The sequence below is a fragment of the Polypterus senegalus genome, chromosome 5 (genome assembly GCF_016835505.1).
Source record: "Polypterus senegalus isolate Bchr_013 chromosome 5, ASM1683550v1, whole genome shotgun sequence".
NCBI lineage: Eukaryota > Metazoa > Chordata > Cladistia > Polypteriformes > Polypteridae > Polypterus > Polypterus senegalus.
The window spans coordinates 141506668-141524764 of record NC_053158.1 but is presented as its reverse complement, the minus strand read 5'-3'; the positions used below and the strand labels follow the sequence as shown (position 1 = coordinate 141524764).

Here is an 18097-nt window from a genome sequence, read left to right as displayed (position 1 = left end):
GATTTACGTATAAGCTACACAAGCTATAGCTTAGGGCCCCCGCCTTCTTGGGGGCCCCCAAAACAAATCATATTTGGCACTTACATAGAATATCTGGACTTATAAAGGGCCCCTTTTTTCAAATAGCTTAGGGCCTTATCAAGTCTAAATCCGGCCCTGCAAATAGTGAATGGAAATGATTCTGACATCACATCCTGCTAGAATCAGCAACTATTACATCACTTAGGAAAGTTGTATTGAATTTCAAAGATTCTTCTATTAATGAGAAAGAACTGCCACCTGGAAGCAAGGTCTCGTAACATGATAGGGAAGTTGAATTGACAAATGGGAAAACCAAAACAAAACCACAATTTACAACTGAGAGAACAATGTCAATGTCTGGTGTAGAAATGGGTAAAGAAGTTTGAGGCTGAAGCATCATTTTCTACTTGTGTACCACCTTTAATATCAAGCTACGGAAGTCATGTTAAAACAGAAGGTTACCGCCCAGCAATAAGCTATAAGTGGGACCATGGCAGTGTTTTTATGCTCTGCTAAACTTTATAGTTCAAGCTTCCAAAGTCCCAGAGAAAAGGGTCTGGTTAAGGTAATCCTTAGGATATTGATATCCTTCAGTGTCAATTCTGCCTTAACTACTTGTTTTCGTGTTCAAACATTCCTCCACCCAAGAGGAAATGGCCACCCAACTAGAAATAGAAATTGAATGAACAGGGCTTATGATTTGTTACTTGGTTTTATGTATCAAAATGAATCCCCTCCACACCTAAGTCACAGGCCCTTGACAATATTAAGACTTGAGCACTAACAGTAAATTTATAAATTGAAAAGTCAATATTATATGAACTTACTCTTCTGTACTGACTATAACTGGAAATATTTGGCCTGACTATGAGTTGTGTGTTTTGAAACCTAGTGGGGGGATAGGCACACTTAACCATGGCAAAACAAATCAGCCTACTCCAGGTCAACCATATGGACTGAACAAAAGTTGACAGGGTGTTTCTGGACCAGAAACATTGCAACAACATTTGCAAATCAATTTCAAAGAAGAAAATTCAGTCTTTCAGCTTTAAAATAACTTAAGCATTATTAAGGTTTCTCACCTTTAACAGCAGTTAAATATCCCCTCATTTCCTTTTGTAGTCTTGTGCCTTCTGTCTATGAAAAACACAAACAGTGGATGATAAGTTTGTCATGAAAAAAACAGAAAACAACACACCATTGAAAAACTTGTTACGTAAGTGATGGTTGAGTCTCCTGTACTAAGAGCCATACCCATTGGCAATGAAAATCTCAGCAGGTGGTCATGGGCTGTTAATTCCACCGTGTTTGGTTTATTGTCTGAAATAAAAACTTTTATAAAATATGAAAAAAATAAAACAAATACTACTTCTTGATACATTAAAAAACAAAACTTTTCTTATTATTCAAACATTCCTCTATCACTATGACTTTAATGATCGGCACGGTGGCACAGTGGTAGCGCTGCTGCCTGGCAGTAAGGAGACCTGGTGGGTGTGTGTCCTGTGGTGGGCTGGCGCCTTGCCCGGATTTGTTCCTGTCTTGCACCCTGTGTTGGCTGGGATTGGCTCCAGCAGACCCTCGTGACCCTGTGTTAGGATATAGCGGGTCAGAAAATGACTAACTGACTATGACTTTAATTTACAGGCAAGATATGACCACCACAAATCTGTTGTATCCTTACAAAATGACATTCCTGAAATATTCATTTCCCTTGCTATGATTATAGTTGATTTTCTTGCCATTCATTCTTTTGTTCATCATGAACCCACTTAGTCCAGTTTAGAGTGGCAGGGAACCCATTCTAGCAGCATTAGGTGTAAAACAAGCTTTTGCATAAATTTAAAATAAAGAACCCACCATAAGAGGTACTTTCACAGAACACTCCCCTAACATTATCCTCTATTATTTTTGCATGGTATACAATATTGGATGAAGACAAAAATATAAATTTATATCTGCACACATTTTTAAAAATGTAGTAAATAAATACAGCCTTTGTCATTAAAATGTAAATGATACAAGCAAAAATTAAAGCAATGGACACTATTAATGGTGAAAATTGTAAAAAGAATAAAAAACAAAATGAAACTATAGTCACATAATGTACACATAATGAAGGACAAACATTTATGGTTACAATTTATCACCTCTGCAGGATAACATTTTCATTCACCAAAGAATTTTCTTCTATATTTCAATAATTGTTGCTCCCACATATTCTACACACATACTGTATGCCATGGAGGGAGCAAATATGAATGTACAGTATACAAAATTTAAGAAAAAGTAAAAAACGATGTAAAATGACAGTGCTTGACTACATACAGTAAGACTGTTTTTCATAGAAAATGTCTTGACCTTTCTGCATAATGCAAGACACTAAGTCTTCTGGGACACCATCTCTTTTCTACAGCACCTAAAGTATACTATTGCACTTAACAAACTCCTAATAAATAACAGTTGCTTCTCTTACTTTTTCACTATTTAATGCTTTACAAATCATATCTTTCCTTCTGCCCATCACAGAAAAGTATAAATAAGAAGGTATCAGGAGTTCCAAATTTAAATCACATGTTAAAGGTTACGCAAACACACGTGAGCCAGTGATTCTTGAAATGTGAGAAAATTTGTTTTGTCTCAAAAAATCTCACCACAATCTATATATATAATTCACTAAGGAAAGACACCCATGGAAAGCACGGCAGAAGGGGTGTGGATTCACTAAGCCCCCGACAAGTAAGACACCTATGGTGCACGCAGGAAGGAGCCACACCCACCAACTCCAAGACCATTAGGTACGACAACTCGGACGTTGTCTGTCGTAGAGGCCACATGCACCTCCGAGCCACGTTGACTGTTCATAGAGGCATGTTTCTCGCGGAGGTGAATTGCCATATGCAGCATGTAAAACGGTTTGCGAGGGGTATCCCATGGGATCATTAAAACAATCCCTTAAAATTGAGGTTAAAACACAATGAAGTAAGCAGTCTTTAAAAAATTAGTTTTCGGTTACGACGCACAACCCCATGCACCATAGCAAACTGTTTCACATGCTACATACAGCAATTCGCGACAAACATGCGTCTTCTTAGATGCTCCTGCAGGAACACGGAAGACGTGAGTCACAGGTGCATCTGGACTGTGCAAAGACGACAACGACTCAAGTGACGAGTTGGAGGTGGGCACATGAGCAGGCAGTGCATACTGAACGAGAAATCAGCAGACTAGTATGACGGAGGGAGCGGAATGGACGTCCTTCTCCTCTCCTCCCGTTCCAGTGCTCCTCAGTGCCGTCCACCCCCATCCCTCCATCTGGGAGGAGAAGGCGCGATGGCGGTCCGCCAGTTTTCAGTCATGGACGATTGTGTGTTGGTTCATTCCGTGCATTGTTACAATGTTGCTTTTCTTGCTGATTTATTACATTACCGACTTTTCAAATGTTCATTTTCTCCCTGTGCTTAAAAGTCATTATAAAACCGACCTGATTATGCAGCGTATGGTACGCCGTGGGTTGGCTAGTATGTTTATAAACTATTAAGTATGGATACTGTAGGAATCAAACATTAAAGTTAGCCCAGTATCAGGCAGTGTCTAATTAATTCTTACTGTTCAAATTTAAAGAGTATGCTTATAAATGAAAATGTTGGTCTATTGGGCATTACCAAAATGACAGTGGAAAGATACTAGCAATGTTGGTTCAGGCAGCCTCTTATTTCCTTTGGAAGGAATCTGGGAACAGCAAAAGGTGAACCCTATACAAGGACCTGTGGATTATGTGACAATTTGCCACAGCACCCCATTAATGTTTTGTACGTTTCAGGGATGCGGCACCACTTGGATTGCTGTATGATGTCTCAGACCACAAGTTAATGACTAGGAGAGATGGGACTTTATTTATGGCCTATACTAAGATTTTTGCCATAGACCAGTCACTATCACAGATTATGTCTCGGCTATTTTCCCATACTGTAAACCAGTCAATTTCAGCAAGTCTTTCATTATTTGCAGATGACAGCCACCAGATTTTCATGCTGAAAAAATGTGGATAACTGTCCAGACAACAATCTTTAATTAACCTGGTTATGGTTTGGCATGCCATCATCAATGATAGCAGTACATGAATCCACATGACCGTGCATTGAGATCCTGTCACACATTGCATGACCTTGTAGCAGACCTGCCTAATGTCATTCTCAATAAGGGCAATGGCTGACCTTACATAACTGTCTTTGATAAAGAATGTCTTTATCCATCTAGGATTCTGTCTGTTCCCCATCTCTACAAGACCACAGACCTTCATTAATGGAGCAGGTTTACAGTGCTTGATGGGAGACCTTTCAGCTCCCATGTGATTGTAGGCTATGACAAATGGTCAAGTCATTTATGCAGTCAACAATGGGGACTTTAAAATATGTTAATAATCCCTCCATCGTGTGTGAAAGACAACACACTGTGACCGGCATCCCCGTCTTAATTGATTTGAGATCCTTGCCTGGCTGGAATTCCAGTACCATGGAAGCACAGGGGAACGCAATATATTCAGGTCATTGTCTCCCCCCATATGCTAGGTGGCAGTATCCCTGGGCTACGGTAACCCTGTGGATACCCATGGGGCACAATGGGAATTATAGTTCTTTGGGTCGGCCCTGTTGGATCCCATGGGTGTCGCCAGGCGTCACTGAAGGGACTAGAGAGCCCTTCAAACGTACTTCAAACGTATCCTGAAGTGATCCTGAGCCTCAGTTTCAGGATGTCAGAAGTACTTCAGGATCTGCAATAAAAAGGGCCGCACTGCCTAGTACAGGTGAGAGGAGATAGGAAACACCCACCTCGGAGGAGTACCAGTGCAGTGCAGAGAAGAGAAGAGAATTGTGCATTTACCTACTGTTTGGAGATATTTGGTTTGACATAAATCCCTTTGTTTTGAACTTGAACATGTCTGTGCGTTTGTGCTTGGGGTTTGCAGCTCCATAGTGCACCCTGTAGATCACAAGTGTCAATTTATGTCAAGAAAAACTTACCTTTCTCTGGTTTAAGAATCACTACTTACTCATTTGTAATTTGATCTGTTATTATTTTTATGTAAACTGGAACACTCTTGGGTTTCAGTTATTATCAATTTTTTTTCGTAGATAAGGAACTGTATTTCAAAACGCTGATCAGAAATATTTGTTATGCTTGTCATAGAAAAAAACAGCATCTGCAATCAGGTGAAAAGAAGTTAATGTGAAAGCAACAACTCAAAAAGTTTAAAAAGTGCAGGGGGGCTTTTACCAATATCTCAAATCAGCCGTTTAGTAATGAAATTTGTTCTCTTCAGTATTTAAAGTTTTAATACTAAAGCCAATAAATTGACTGCATTTTTAGCAATATAAAATTAATTAAGTCTCTTTTTAATCAGATACTTTTAACTTCGTGTATTTGAAAATTTAGGGGTGGGATGTATACTAAACAAAGTGAGTTAATACAGTAAATTATTATTAAATTAACACCTATTAGATAATAGTTACTTCATATACATACATGAGAAAAACAATGGCCCTAGCTTCAGCTATTTCAGCCCCATTGACCCTGTTAGAATTTTTGAGTCACCCAGAAAAGCTAATTAATCTCTTTAAAGTACTGTTTTTGAAAGTATTACAGATTACAGAACATTTAACATACCAAGCTTATATTGCAAAGAACATATTAAACTTTAGTGATCAAGAAATGAGTAGAAAATCTTCAGCAAAGCTTTGCTTTTACTCTGTTTTATTTTTTCCAACCAATCAGGCGGCAGTACTTTTCATCTTAGGTGACATAAGAAGAAAGATTCATAATCAGCTCTGAATCACACAAATGTCCACAGGCTTTTTTGATTCTCCAGTACTATTCTCTTGTTCAGTGGAACACATAATTGAGATTTTCTTGTGCTCTTTTTGCCCATGGCTCGTTTTCATTTAGTGCATGGTCAATGAAAATGAATTCCCATATTCTAAACTATTAGACTTCCTGTAGTGGTTTCATTACAAAGTAATTTCTAGATATACTGTAGTTATGCTTGGACTGCATTAGTATGTCAAAAAGTAATCCTTTATGATAGTTAAGTAGGACAGAGTAGTCTTCCCTTCCTTTTCTTTGGCTTAGCAAGTGAGACATTCATTTCATATCTGAGCCCTGTTTGTAACGCTGTGCTTAGAAAAAATGCCAACAAATGTATTAGCATAAGCGTTTCTGATATTTTTATGGACACAATCAAAAAGTACTTTCCCTGTTGATAATTATGCACTAGGAAATGAGAGCAGCAGTTAACTAGAAAAAGACTGTCAGCAAAACAGTTCAACATAAGTACCAGATCAAAACTAAAGGTCTAAGCCAGTGTATAGTTCTTTCTCTTTTCACCTTGAGCAGCTTATCTCTATTTTTTGAGAAATTTCAAAACCTTCAACAACATGTGTAGTACACCATAATGTGAAACTACTGTGTAATGATATCATATGCCATGTTCACATGACTGGAAATGGGCAACATTACTAACAACAAGGTGGCCAATGACCTAAAAAAAGAAAAACCAGAAGAAGAAAAACAAAACAAATCATAAAGCTGAGCTGCACCGACATTACAAATAAAGTATAAGAATAAAAATAATAACAATAAAACAACTTAATAACAAAAAAGTTAAATTGGAATCCACATGAGCCCAAGTGAAACATAACAGATAATTGGTGTCACTTAGGATGAAAGTAGTGGCTTTGTGTGTTGGTTAATTCTTTAGTTTTCATAAATTCAATTTTCCCCAAATGTAACAGCAAAAGTAAGATTGTAATATCAAAATCTCTTGTTAAAACTTGTCATGGCTACTTGCTTCTTTTCTATGAGGATACAACAAGCAGCTTGTGGTGACTTCACACGCATACTCACAGTCAGAGGCTCCAAGGTAAAGGAAGCTGGTGCACTGTATATTTTGAAAGATGAACTTAAACCAAAAATGCTACCTCACATTATTAATTGACAAATCAGAAACCTTGTACAAGTATTTAAATGATGAATCACAATAAACATTCATTAAGGTGATTCTTTAGACATGAATTAAAAAGAAAAAACATCATAAGGTTGCACCTATATCACAGGACAAAATGAGAAAGAAACAAAGTCGGCCTAAATTTATATTTTAAATTGCTTTGTTTGAAACTTTCTTTATACGTATATACAGCAGCAGAGCTAGTCGTACGCTTTCCACATTTTCAGGGGTACGTGTCGTTCGTGTAGCCCCCGGGGGTCTTTTGTTCATTAGTGTACCTCGTGTATGAAGTGCTTTAACCCAACGTAGGATAGTGTGACGAGCAGGAACAGCTTTATTTCTGTGGATATTGAAATGGTAACAAAACTCACGCTGAACTGCAGTAATAGAATGGTTATTCTTTACAAAACAGTCGTACGCAAAAACGTGGTGTTCTATCGTCCATGGCTCCATGGCTTCAACTAAAAAGAAAATAAAAAAATGCTAAGACTAAGAACCTAACGCCACCTACCGCACATCTGTCACTCCACCTATACTATATATATATATAGTGGCCTGCAGGGGCCACTCCTGTTGCCCAAACCCAACACTGACAGACGTAGGAGACAAGTTCAAAGCACACATTTTTATTTTTTTACTTTACCCTGTTAGAAAGGCCTTACCCCGTTTCCCATGTGTACAGCACAGTCACAACCACAGCGAATAGCACACTTCCCTTCTTTCTTTTTCCTTCTTTTCTTTTTCTTTCTTCGCCGCCACCACCACCACCATCACTGCCGCCACTCCTGGCAAGATTCGTCTACTCCCACCCGACTCTGGCTCTCAGGGTATTGGCTGCTGGCTCCTTTTATAAGGCACCCAGAAGTGCTCTCACTGTTCGTTGATCTACTTCTGACAGCACTTCTGGGTGTGGCAGAAGTGCTGCAATAGAGGGTACAGCAGCAGCTACAGCACCCACTGGCAGCACCGACAGAACCCAACAAGGCTCTCATGGAGCCCTGCAGGAGTCTGAGACATCACTGCAACCCAGGGGGGCTGCCACCTAGTGCTCCAGGGGAGGTCATGCTATGGATGTGCTCCCTCCTCCGTTCCTTCCAGATTAGAGGTGTCCTAGCAAGGGCCCCAGCCATACACCTATATATATATATAATGTATATACACGGACACATACACATGTTTGTTGCTTTTTATAGTTATATATATTATGACATATGGGGCAGAAAACACTGTGCTTTCAGTGTCTAGACAAAGTTTACTTTCAAAGATACCACAGTTTCATGCAGAGATTAGTCAGAATGCAAGATCAACTCTCATAACATGTAATTGTCATATTTCATGGTAATAAAAGTCTTTAAAAGTGCCAGTTCTGCTGATTTAATCAGCCTTCCCCATCCTGAGTACTTCTCTCTTTCAGATCTGTCTCACACTCTGAGGTTCCATTGTTGAAGAGCAGTGAAGAAGATGCCATTAAATTTAATTGATTTCAGGAAGATATAAACAGAGTCAAGCTTTACTGGATTTGTTTTGTTTGATTTAACATTTTGTTACGGAAAGGCTCAAAAGTTTGTTCCTATAAGTGCAAATATAAAGTATGCTTTTAAGAAAACTGTTTTAAGTTGTTTTGTGCAACTCAGAAAATGGTATATATATATGCAACATATAAAGTGCCCTCCATAATGTTTGGGAAAAACAGCACTAAAATGAGGACACCATGTAGAAAAAGAGTTGTCATTTCTACATGGTGTGAACGAAATGTATGTAAATACACTTAAATGAAAATCTGTAATGTGCACTTTCATCACATTTGAATTGTCTGATTTGTAATTTTAAACTGGGGCGGGGCAAATCTGGGATAAATCTTTGTCTCAAATTTTAAGGAGAGAACTGTATACAGTATATAGGTATATTTATAGTGGCCACCAGGGGGTGCTCCAGCTCCCCAAACACTGGACACAGGCAGGCTCTGGACACAAGTGCTGCAAACAAGAGGTTTTTATTGTGGGAAACTCTTCCAAAAAAGCATTTTCCATGTCACAAACACAGTACAAAAGCACCATACTCAGTCACAGTAATGCTCTTCACTTATATTCTTTTATATTGTGTTTAAGCCTCTAGTCAAACTCTGTGTATTTTTTTTATTTTTAGTAATTTTGCAGTCTTTTAAGTTTTGTAATCATTTTTCTCATGTGCTTTGATGGATACCTTTGCCTGTTCCTATACCTCTGTTTGTATACTGTATGACCAAATTCTATAGATTACTTACATTAATTAGCAATTTTGTTCCTACCGTCATCATACAGTAACTCTTTTTGAAATTGTCTCATTCAGATTTATTCACCAACCAAGGTATTCCCATTCTGCTGGCTTTTGTCTAGAAGAAAAGAAATGTGCTATGTGTGCATTCACCTCTGTATATATCAATTTTCAAAAATCTTTATTATTGTTTTTTATTAAAGTGTGTATATAATTTTATATTAATATAAGCATGTTCCCAACCCAAGAACTGTTTTTTTCCGGATAGACATTACAAAGCGTAGAAAGGAAAGTGATTATTGTGCAGGTTGGCTCCATGCTCCCTCTTGCACTTGGGAGCCTCTTGAACCTGATACCTTCAGTATTGTAACCAAGATGAGCCTGGCCGGTGAGGAACAAACACACCAATATCAAGAAGGAGTTGCATTAGTGCAAAAGTACAGTACTTTTATTAAATATAACTAAAAACGTTCTCTTCAGTGCAGTGTTCAAAAATCTTTATAAATAAATAAATAATCCATTAAATATCAAGATTGTTTTATCTTGGTAGAGTAATATATGTATTGCTCTGCTTTCCCCTATTGTATTATTAATATGCAGCCTTAGAATGCCTAATCCCACAGATTTACCACTATATATTAGATATTTTATATAGCTTATCCGCACCTTCCCTTCTATATCTATAACCTCAGGCAATTAGATGTAGTAAAAAGACAAGCAGGAGTTAAGTTACACATAAAATAATGTATTACTGATAATATTCATAAATAATAACAAAATGCAAAGTACATTTGAATATTGGCAACCATACAACCTGATAAAATGGTGATGTGTAATTCAGGTGGCACACAGACTTGTAGTTACTTAAAATGTCTCTAGTTAAGGCATCATTGGTGCTCAGCTTTCAGCCACATGCCTGTTCAATATGGCTGCTGAGCTGTGCTCTTCATTGTGTTGTCTTCATCATCACAGGTTAGCAAGAGAGATGCTTCTTCATCATATGTTGGTTAGAGAGAGAGAATGTAATTGAGCAAGTACATTTATAGGCTTTCTGTCCAACTCCCTACAGCGAATAGGATATCATGGTACTTAAAGGCCTCTGAGACAGGCCAATTCCAAACAGCCATACCTCAGACCAATGGGTGAAATAGAACATCTTATCTCCTGCCCCCCAAGACCATATATTACACTAACCTGGCTTTTTGTGGGGGATGGGGGAAAAGACTTTAGCAAAGAAATGCTCATCAAACTGGTTTAAGACACATCCCCCAAATCCTGTCGTAAAATTACAAAGAAAAGTCGTAAACATGGGGGGGATAAACAAGAATGCCTCTCACCAAGGTACCACTAAATTACATTGGTTTGCCTAAATTATAAATAAAGACATACAAAACATTCATCAAGTTATATGTAAAATCTCACATCACAACAAAGATGCAAGAAGAGGTTAATGCGGTAGGCTGGCACCCTGCCCGGGGTTTGTTTCCTGCCTTGCGCCCTGTGTTGGCTGGGATTGGCTCCTGCAGACCCCCATGACCCTGTAGTTAGGATATAGCAGGTTGGATAATGGATGGATGGAAGAAGAGGTTAAAATCACCATAAATACATCCATTAAAATGAGGTTAAAAACACTAGCCTCAGTACTACTTTAACCACCTCCTCCTCGTCTTATCCCTTCCCGGGCCTTGCAGACAAAGGAGAAGACTACCAGCGTACACAGACAACCTTTTGTCCTGGCCCGTGTTCCCATTTCCAGTTTCTCAGTGTTCCGGGGGAGCCACTGAGCACTGCTTCGCTTGTACCGCTGCCAGTCCATCGGCTTCTTCTGGCACAAATGCCATGTGTGTAATGGTTGCTCCTACTACCTAGTTGTTCTACAGAAGCAAACTCTCAACACCCTCCTGAGCACTGGCCACCTATGCTCCTCCTGGGGCTCCATTCCCATCCGTCTGCTTCATTCCTTGAACTGGTTCTCTCTCACATTCCTGCTTCTATCCTCCTCACTTACCCTCCATCCTTTCCATCGTGTTCTTTACTTTTCTGTCTTACTCTCTAACACTTGTGCTTCCCTTTTTAAAGTAGGATGAGGTGCAACTGCAGCAATCACAGCTCCAATGAAAATTTGGCTCACAGGTGATCCTACACACGTGCACAAAGTGCAAAACCGTCCGTTCCCACATCACATACTAAAGCTACTCCTGACACATTACCACATCCCACCTAAAGACGCAAGTGTCACTGTTTTTTATTCATTTTAGAACATGCCCTGTGACACAGACCATTCATCACTATTATGTGTTATTCTGAGAACTCTTCCCTCCCACCCACTTTGTAATATTATTTTAGGTTTTAATGGAATCAAGATATTCCAAACTGGGTATTCAAATGATATTAAAAGGTAAGTATTTAAGGAGAAAATCAAATGCCAAACCTCACTCATAACAGGAGGGTTTTGATTAGATTATCAGATGTAGTAGTCATATTTCCTTCCAGAAGTTAATCTTACCTACTGTTTCCCACTACAGTATAAGCTTTCTGAGTTGTAATGTAAGTACAATCATTTTTCCATTCTATAGTTTTAAACAAAACATACCATTTTATATAGCACAATAAGCTGTAGTACAATTGCTTACATGTACTTCTCATAAATGGAGCATGTTAGTAATTTACACTGGGTCAACGGCATTAGTTGTTAAAAATTGTATTGATTTGCGAAACACTGTTATGGGCTGGCACCGCTTCCATTGCTGCTGGGGTATGTTCTGACCCCCACAACTTTGAACTGGATAAGGTAGACTTGAGAATATTGTGTTCTGTTAGGCAGTTTTCTCTCTGTTTTTATCATTGGTTATTTATATTTTACAATCGTGAGTCAGTCGCTAAGGTTGCTATGATGCAAAGTTACTTGCAGGGTCTGCCATATACAATGAAGAGTGAAATGTCATCTTATTTTAGGGCAAACCACACAAGATAAGAGATTGCTTGAACTGAGTAACTAATAAAGGAATAGCTTGTCAGTGAGATAAAAGCTAGATTCTCCAAACAATTAATTAAGTAATACTTTAAGTCTTGTCATTTCCTGTATGATGATTTTCAGTTTGCTCTTTCTGTTGAGAACTCTGTCTGTGTTCCAGAACCATGTGTCCTGTCCAACTTTCCCTCTGCTATCTATAAGATCAGAAGTTAAATTTTGTACAGTTAATTATCACCAGAATAAAAAATCACAGCAATCTGCTCATCCATTCATTTTCTAACCTGTTTACCCAGTTTAAGGTTTTAGAGAGCTGGGGTGTACCTCAGTATCACTTATTCCAAGTCAGGAATCAACCCTGGATGGAATGCCCATCCACTGCAAGGTACATTCACACACACATGCACACGCACACGCACACACACACACACATGCACACGCACACGCACACACACAAAATCAATTGAACAGGGAAGATTTGGAATTGTGTATTAAATTTATCTGCAAGTCTTTTATGAATGCCCTGAATTCTGAAATGAAATAATTACTGATTCTACATGTTTTTACTTGGACACAACCACATTCTCCTGGTAGGCATACAGCTGTCTACACACAATTTATGATAAGATATGATTTTGCATACTCATTACATTCATAAATTACTTCAGGGAATTGTTTCAAAGCACTTCATTAGTTATTGCTCTGCTGCATCTAGCAAATAACATTTTTTATTATAGGGCATGTACAGAAGAGTACATTACAATAATAGACGAAGAACAGAGATCCTGTGTATTATTCTCAAAGAATGGAACTTTTTTAGGGGATCATTTTTATTGAATCAAATGCAGAATTACAAAAAAGTAGTAACACAAAGGTAAAACTCTCCAAGTCTCATAGGCCCACCCCACCCTAACATGAGCCAAGGGGCAGAAATAGAATATGTGTCCATAAAGAAAAGAAAAGGATCAATGATTAAAAAACACCATTTGAATACAAAAGAGTAGCAGTGAAGCAAAGCTGAACCAGCAAAAGAGCACCATGATTTGAAGCACTGAGCTTATGTAATTCAGTATTTAATTGATTTGCATCATGTGCCATTGATCCACAACACAGACCATTCAAAATACATTAAACTGAGGTCAACAGTTATCCACAGTGATGACATCTGGAGACTTCCATGAGAAGAAATAAGAAATTTAGATAACAGACTACCAAAAGAGAACTATTTACGTTTCTTGATGCCATTTTGCAGATTGTTTTCAGGCGTGTGTGCCACTATTAAGAATACTGCCATCACTGTGTTGTCCTGACACTTGAGGGCTGCAAATGTGATGTATGATGTCATCACCACAAACTTAAGATGGGACTGCAAACCTGCTGCTCTCTAAGTTTTTACATACAAACAATGCAAACATTTTATGTTCTAAAAGAGTATTTTCTGAGATTTAGGGCTCTGAATTCTTACTACGAGGGGGAGTCACACTAAGATTAGAAAGTGGGATTTATTAGAAAATGGAGCGAACCTTAACAAAACTGATAATGTCATTTCTCAATGTAGTCTGCACCCTTCTAAATGCACTTGCGCCAACTGCCTGGAAGTACTTGGATTCCAGCAGAATAAAAGGTTTGGTCTTGTCCTCACAACCACTCGTGCGCTGTTTTCTTCACGTCGTCATCTGTCTTGAATCGATGACCACCCAGGTGTTTTTTTAGCAGTCCAAAAAGGAGGAAATCACACGATGGCAAATCTGGTGAATAAGAAGGATGTGGCAATACCTCAAATTTCAGTTTCTCCAAACAAGCCTTTGTGTTCTTAGCAGTGTGTGTGGGTTGGCATTGTCTTGCAGCAAAAGGACTCCTTAAGACAGCAGTTCCCACTGCTTGGATCGAATAGCAGGCTTCACATTGGTCTCCAGCAATCCCAGTAACTTGCACTAGTGACTGTAGTACCCTTCGGCATGTAGTGTTCTAAAATAATTCGAGTACACGAGAGGTTGTGAGGACAAGACAAAACCTTTTATTCTGCTGGAATCCAGGCACTTCCAGGCAGTTGGCACAAGTGCATTGAGAAGGGTGGAGACTACATTGAGAAATTACATTATCAGTAATTTAATACATCCAATTTTCTAACATTAGTTTGACTCCCCCTTGTAGTTTGTGTACCGAGCTTTGCTGTTTTGCTTGGTTGTTTTTCTTGTCTTTTTATCTCCAGGTCCCTTGTCTTCAATGTGTGCCCTAACATGGCATGATAACTTTGCCAAGAGTTAAGAGATATCACAGAGAGGTCTAAGAGAAGGAGGAAGTCAGGTAATGAAGGACAGTACAAGAACAGGTAGAGAAAAAAGACAGGTACGCCAAGGTGACATAAATGAAAAAATTAATTGGGTGAGGCCCATCAAATGAAACTTGCAGTGAGTCAGTTAAAGTCTACTGAGGAATGCAATTGTGGGTAGTAAAGACACAAAAAAAGGCTAATTTGGGTCATGAGAAAAAAAACACTTTAGGAACCACTGATCTAATAATGTTCAAAAGCAATTGAAAAGGCACATAAAATGTTAAGGTATATGGTAAAGACTGTTAAATATAAATTGAGGGATGTTATGTTCAGACTATATAATACAATAGTAAGACCACATCCAGAGTGTTGTGTGTAATTCTGATCACTACTCTACAAAAAAAGAAATGACAGCGCTTGAAGCTGTGCAGAGGAGAGAAACTACTGTAAATGCATCCCAGGACTTAAAGACATGTCATACTCTGACATGAATTACATCTGTTTAGTCTCGAGCAGAAAAGACATGTCTGGGGACCTAGCAGGTCTTCAAAATACTCAAAGGCATTGACAAATTAAATCCAGCAGAATTCGTTCAGCTTAAGAGTGCATCACATACTCAAGAATACCAATGGAAATTCAAGGTAAGTGCCTTTTAGTCTGAAACCAGGAAACAGTTCTTTACACAAGTAGTTGTGGGGGTCTATAACAAACTACCAACACAAGTAGTTGAAGCAGAAACATTAAGAACCTTTTAGAAGTATCTGGATGAAATCATATACTCAAGAATACCAATAGAGATTAAGGGGAAGTGCATTTAGGTCTGAAAACCAGGAAGCAGTTCTTTAGGCAATCAGTTGTGAGAGTCTATAACAAACTACCAACACATGTAGGTGAGGTGGAAACCTTGAGAACCTTTAGAAGTATCTGGATAAAATAATGGGACAGCTTAGCTATTAGCTAAGGTGTCCTCTTGTTTGTCAGATTTCACATGTTCTTATGCTTCTCATTTAACATGTAAGGCTGGATTATACCAAAATCAAATACAAAAATCAATTAACAGCTATCTTTCATGGGTTTTTGAGCCTTCCAAGTTCACATACAGCAAAATGCAGAAGAGTAATGGCCATGTTCTTTACCTTGTCTTTGCTCTATATGCAAATAGGTAATAGTCCAAAAAGGCCTGAGTTCAGTTTACCACATCCAATTTATGCCTAGTCCACAATCAAATCAATATCCTTGAATAGTTTTCCTTTACAAAAGTTTTAAGTATACATTAGAGTTTTCAGACCATTTTCTAAAGTTTTGTCATTCACACAAAAATATCAGTAAAACATAAATGGTTCCTATTGGGAATGCACAGTTTGTCTGCTAGAGTGATGTTTGCTTACAAAGCAAACATGAAGCAGATTGAAATGTCAAAATCATGAGGGAAACAAGGAGCACCAGAAGAAAACATCAAACAGCATTTCTTTAGTGACTCTAAAACTTCTTGTTATGTTTGGGTTTGGTTGTGTCCATTAATGTCCTCATGCAGAGGTTGGTTCGGCTTTGATCCAGTGCTGCTGGGAGCCCCACAACATAATAATGGAAAATTCAGGTTGAACAAAGGGACAGATGGTTATTCAGTTTATTAAAGTTTATTAAACTTTGATTCTAAGGGACACCATTTTGTGAAGTGTAAGCACTAATTAAACACTCCTCTGTAGTATATTCTATTAATGTGGACATCTCCATAAGTCTTGAGTTTAAGAGTCACACATAATTTGTTCCCTTTTAAGAAATGCAGTTTATAACTAAATTACCCAATGTACCTACAATAAAAAGCAATTAACAGGCAAAATGGCCAGATTTTCACATTATAATAGGAAGAGCTTGAGACTTGAAATATTATGACTCTTACATTAAACAGCCTCAGTACTGTAACAAGTAAGTCAGCATATTTGCTGATTCCCAAAACAAATTTTAAAGCCCTGTTTTATGGTGCATGAAGCTGCACACACAACAGATGGAAAATAAACACAGTCCCCAAAGCTTAAAGCTATCTAAAGAGATTATTTAGGCCTCAAAGACCTTAAATGCCCACACAGTACTGAATGCCCTTAGCCTGCAGCTTGGCTGTAGAAATGTGGAGACATCCATTAATCACTTTTCACCTTCAGTATAATGTACTTTGCAGAATTTGGTATGATGGGTCTGTTAAACTTAGCAGAACATCCATTTTCTATTTTGCATTTTAGTAAGCAACTGTGTTTGTTTCAATTAACAGCTGTATTTGAAAGAATGCACTTTAAATTACGAATTGATAGCAGCGGATACATTATTAAACAAAGGATCCTGCATGGTATGTTAATTAATTTAATGTTTTAAGAAGGATCTCCTCAGCACTCTCACATAAATCTGAATTCTTCCATTTTCAAACTAATTTTTCCATTACAGGGTCTTTGGGAGACGAAGCTGTCACAACTCACACTCACAATGGGACAATTCAGATTTATCATCCCACACATAAATATATTTGTAAACTGGGAGGAAAACCAGAGCTGCACGTGGACACAGGGAGTGCAAATTCCATATTGAAGGTGGTTGGGTTGGGATTTGATTTCTAGATTCTGAAACTGTGAGGCAGCAGCACTAACCACTAAGCGGCTTTAAATGATTGCATATATAGTTAATTAAATTATTACTGAAAAACATGGGAATAGATTTGCAGACTTAATTATCTAGAAATCATTGTAGTTTTTCTAGAATGACTGTTTAAAAACTGGTTTATATTGATTTAATATCAAAGAATAAATGAAGTACAACAACATCATCACAGAGAAACTAGCACAGATGGCCCTTTAAATTCATCCTTTGACTTTTTTCTCTTTAATCCATTTGAGTGTTAAGGGACATAGCCATTAAGTAGGCACAGAAATGGCAGTCCATTGTAGAAACCATACAACTTCACACCCATACTAGCTCCAGCTTCACCAACTTCCCCAGTTTCTTTAGAATGTAAAAGTAAATGGGTTTACCTTGATGAAATTGACTTAAATATGGTGAGAGAAAAATGTAAGAAGTAGTCTCATCTAGATTTCATGAGCTCTTAAATGGCACCAATTAGCACAGAATATAAAAGCTATGTTTAGCTTTATGCATCATGCTGTCAGTGGTAGTTACATGGGAAAAAAGTTTATAATATGGTATAGCATACATAAACACAACTTAACAAATACAGTATCGACAGCTACTTCATAGGAGGAAGCTTTAAAATACACTGTACATAGCAATTTTGAAACAAGTATTAAACTGACGATGTTATAACCTGCTAGTACTTCTCATAGGATTTCCATTAAAAACAGGCACGGAAAGACTCTTGTGACATTTAGACTAAAGCCGAGGAGTGGGATTCAAAACTCACACAATCATTAAGAGCAACTCCAAGACAGTTAATGTGATCCCCTGAAAGAAAAGCAATTCAAATTTGATTGCGTTCAATTACGGTGTGTTTGCACACATAGCTTTTTCCTGATAATTTAGGAGTGTTTTTACATAAAACTGGGTAACGTTAGCATAGATATGGAACAGAAGA

General features: G+C 38.0%; 1 protein-coding gene across 5 annotated transcripts in view; it reads right to left on the bottom strand.

The window, feature by feature from the left end:
- The window catches only part of amph (amphiphysin), a 279401-nt gene that overhangs the window by 143813 nt on the left and 117491 nt on the right, over window positions 1-18097 (bottom strand). For all 5 annotated transcript variants that reach the window (XM_039753408.1, XM_039753409.1, XM_039753410.1 and 2 more), the window contains exon 3: window positions 1104-1158. In XM_039753408.1, the coding sequence (XP_039609342.1) occupies window positions 1104-1158 (55 nt within the window). The remainder of the gene's footprint in view (window positions 1-1103; window positions 1159-18097) is intronic.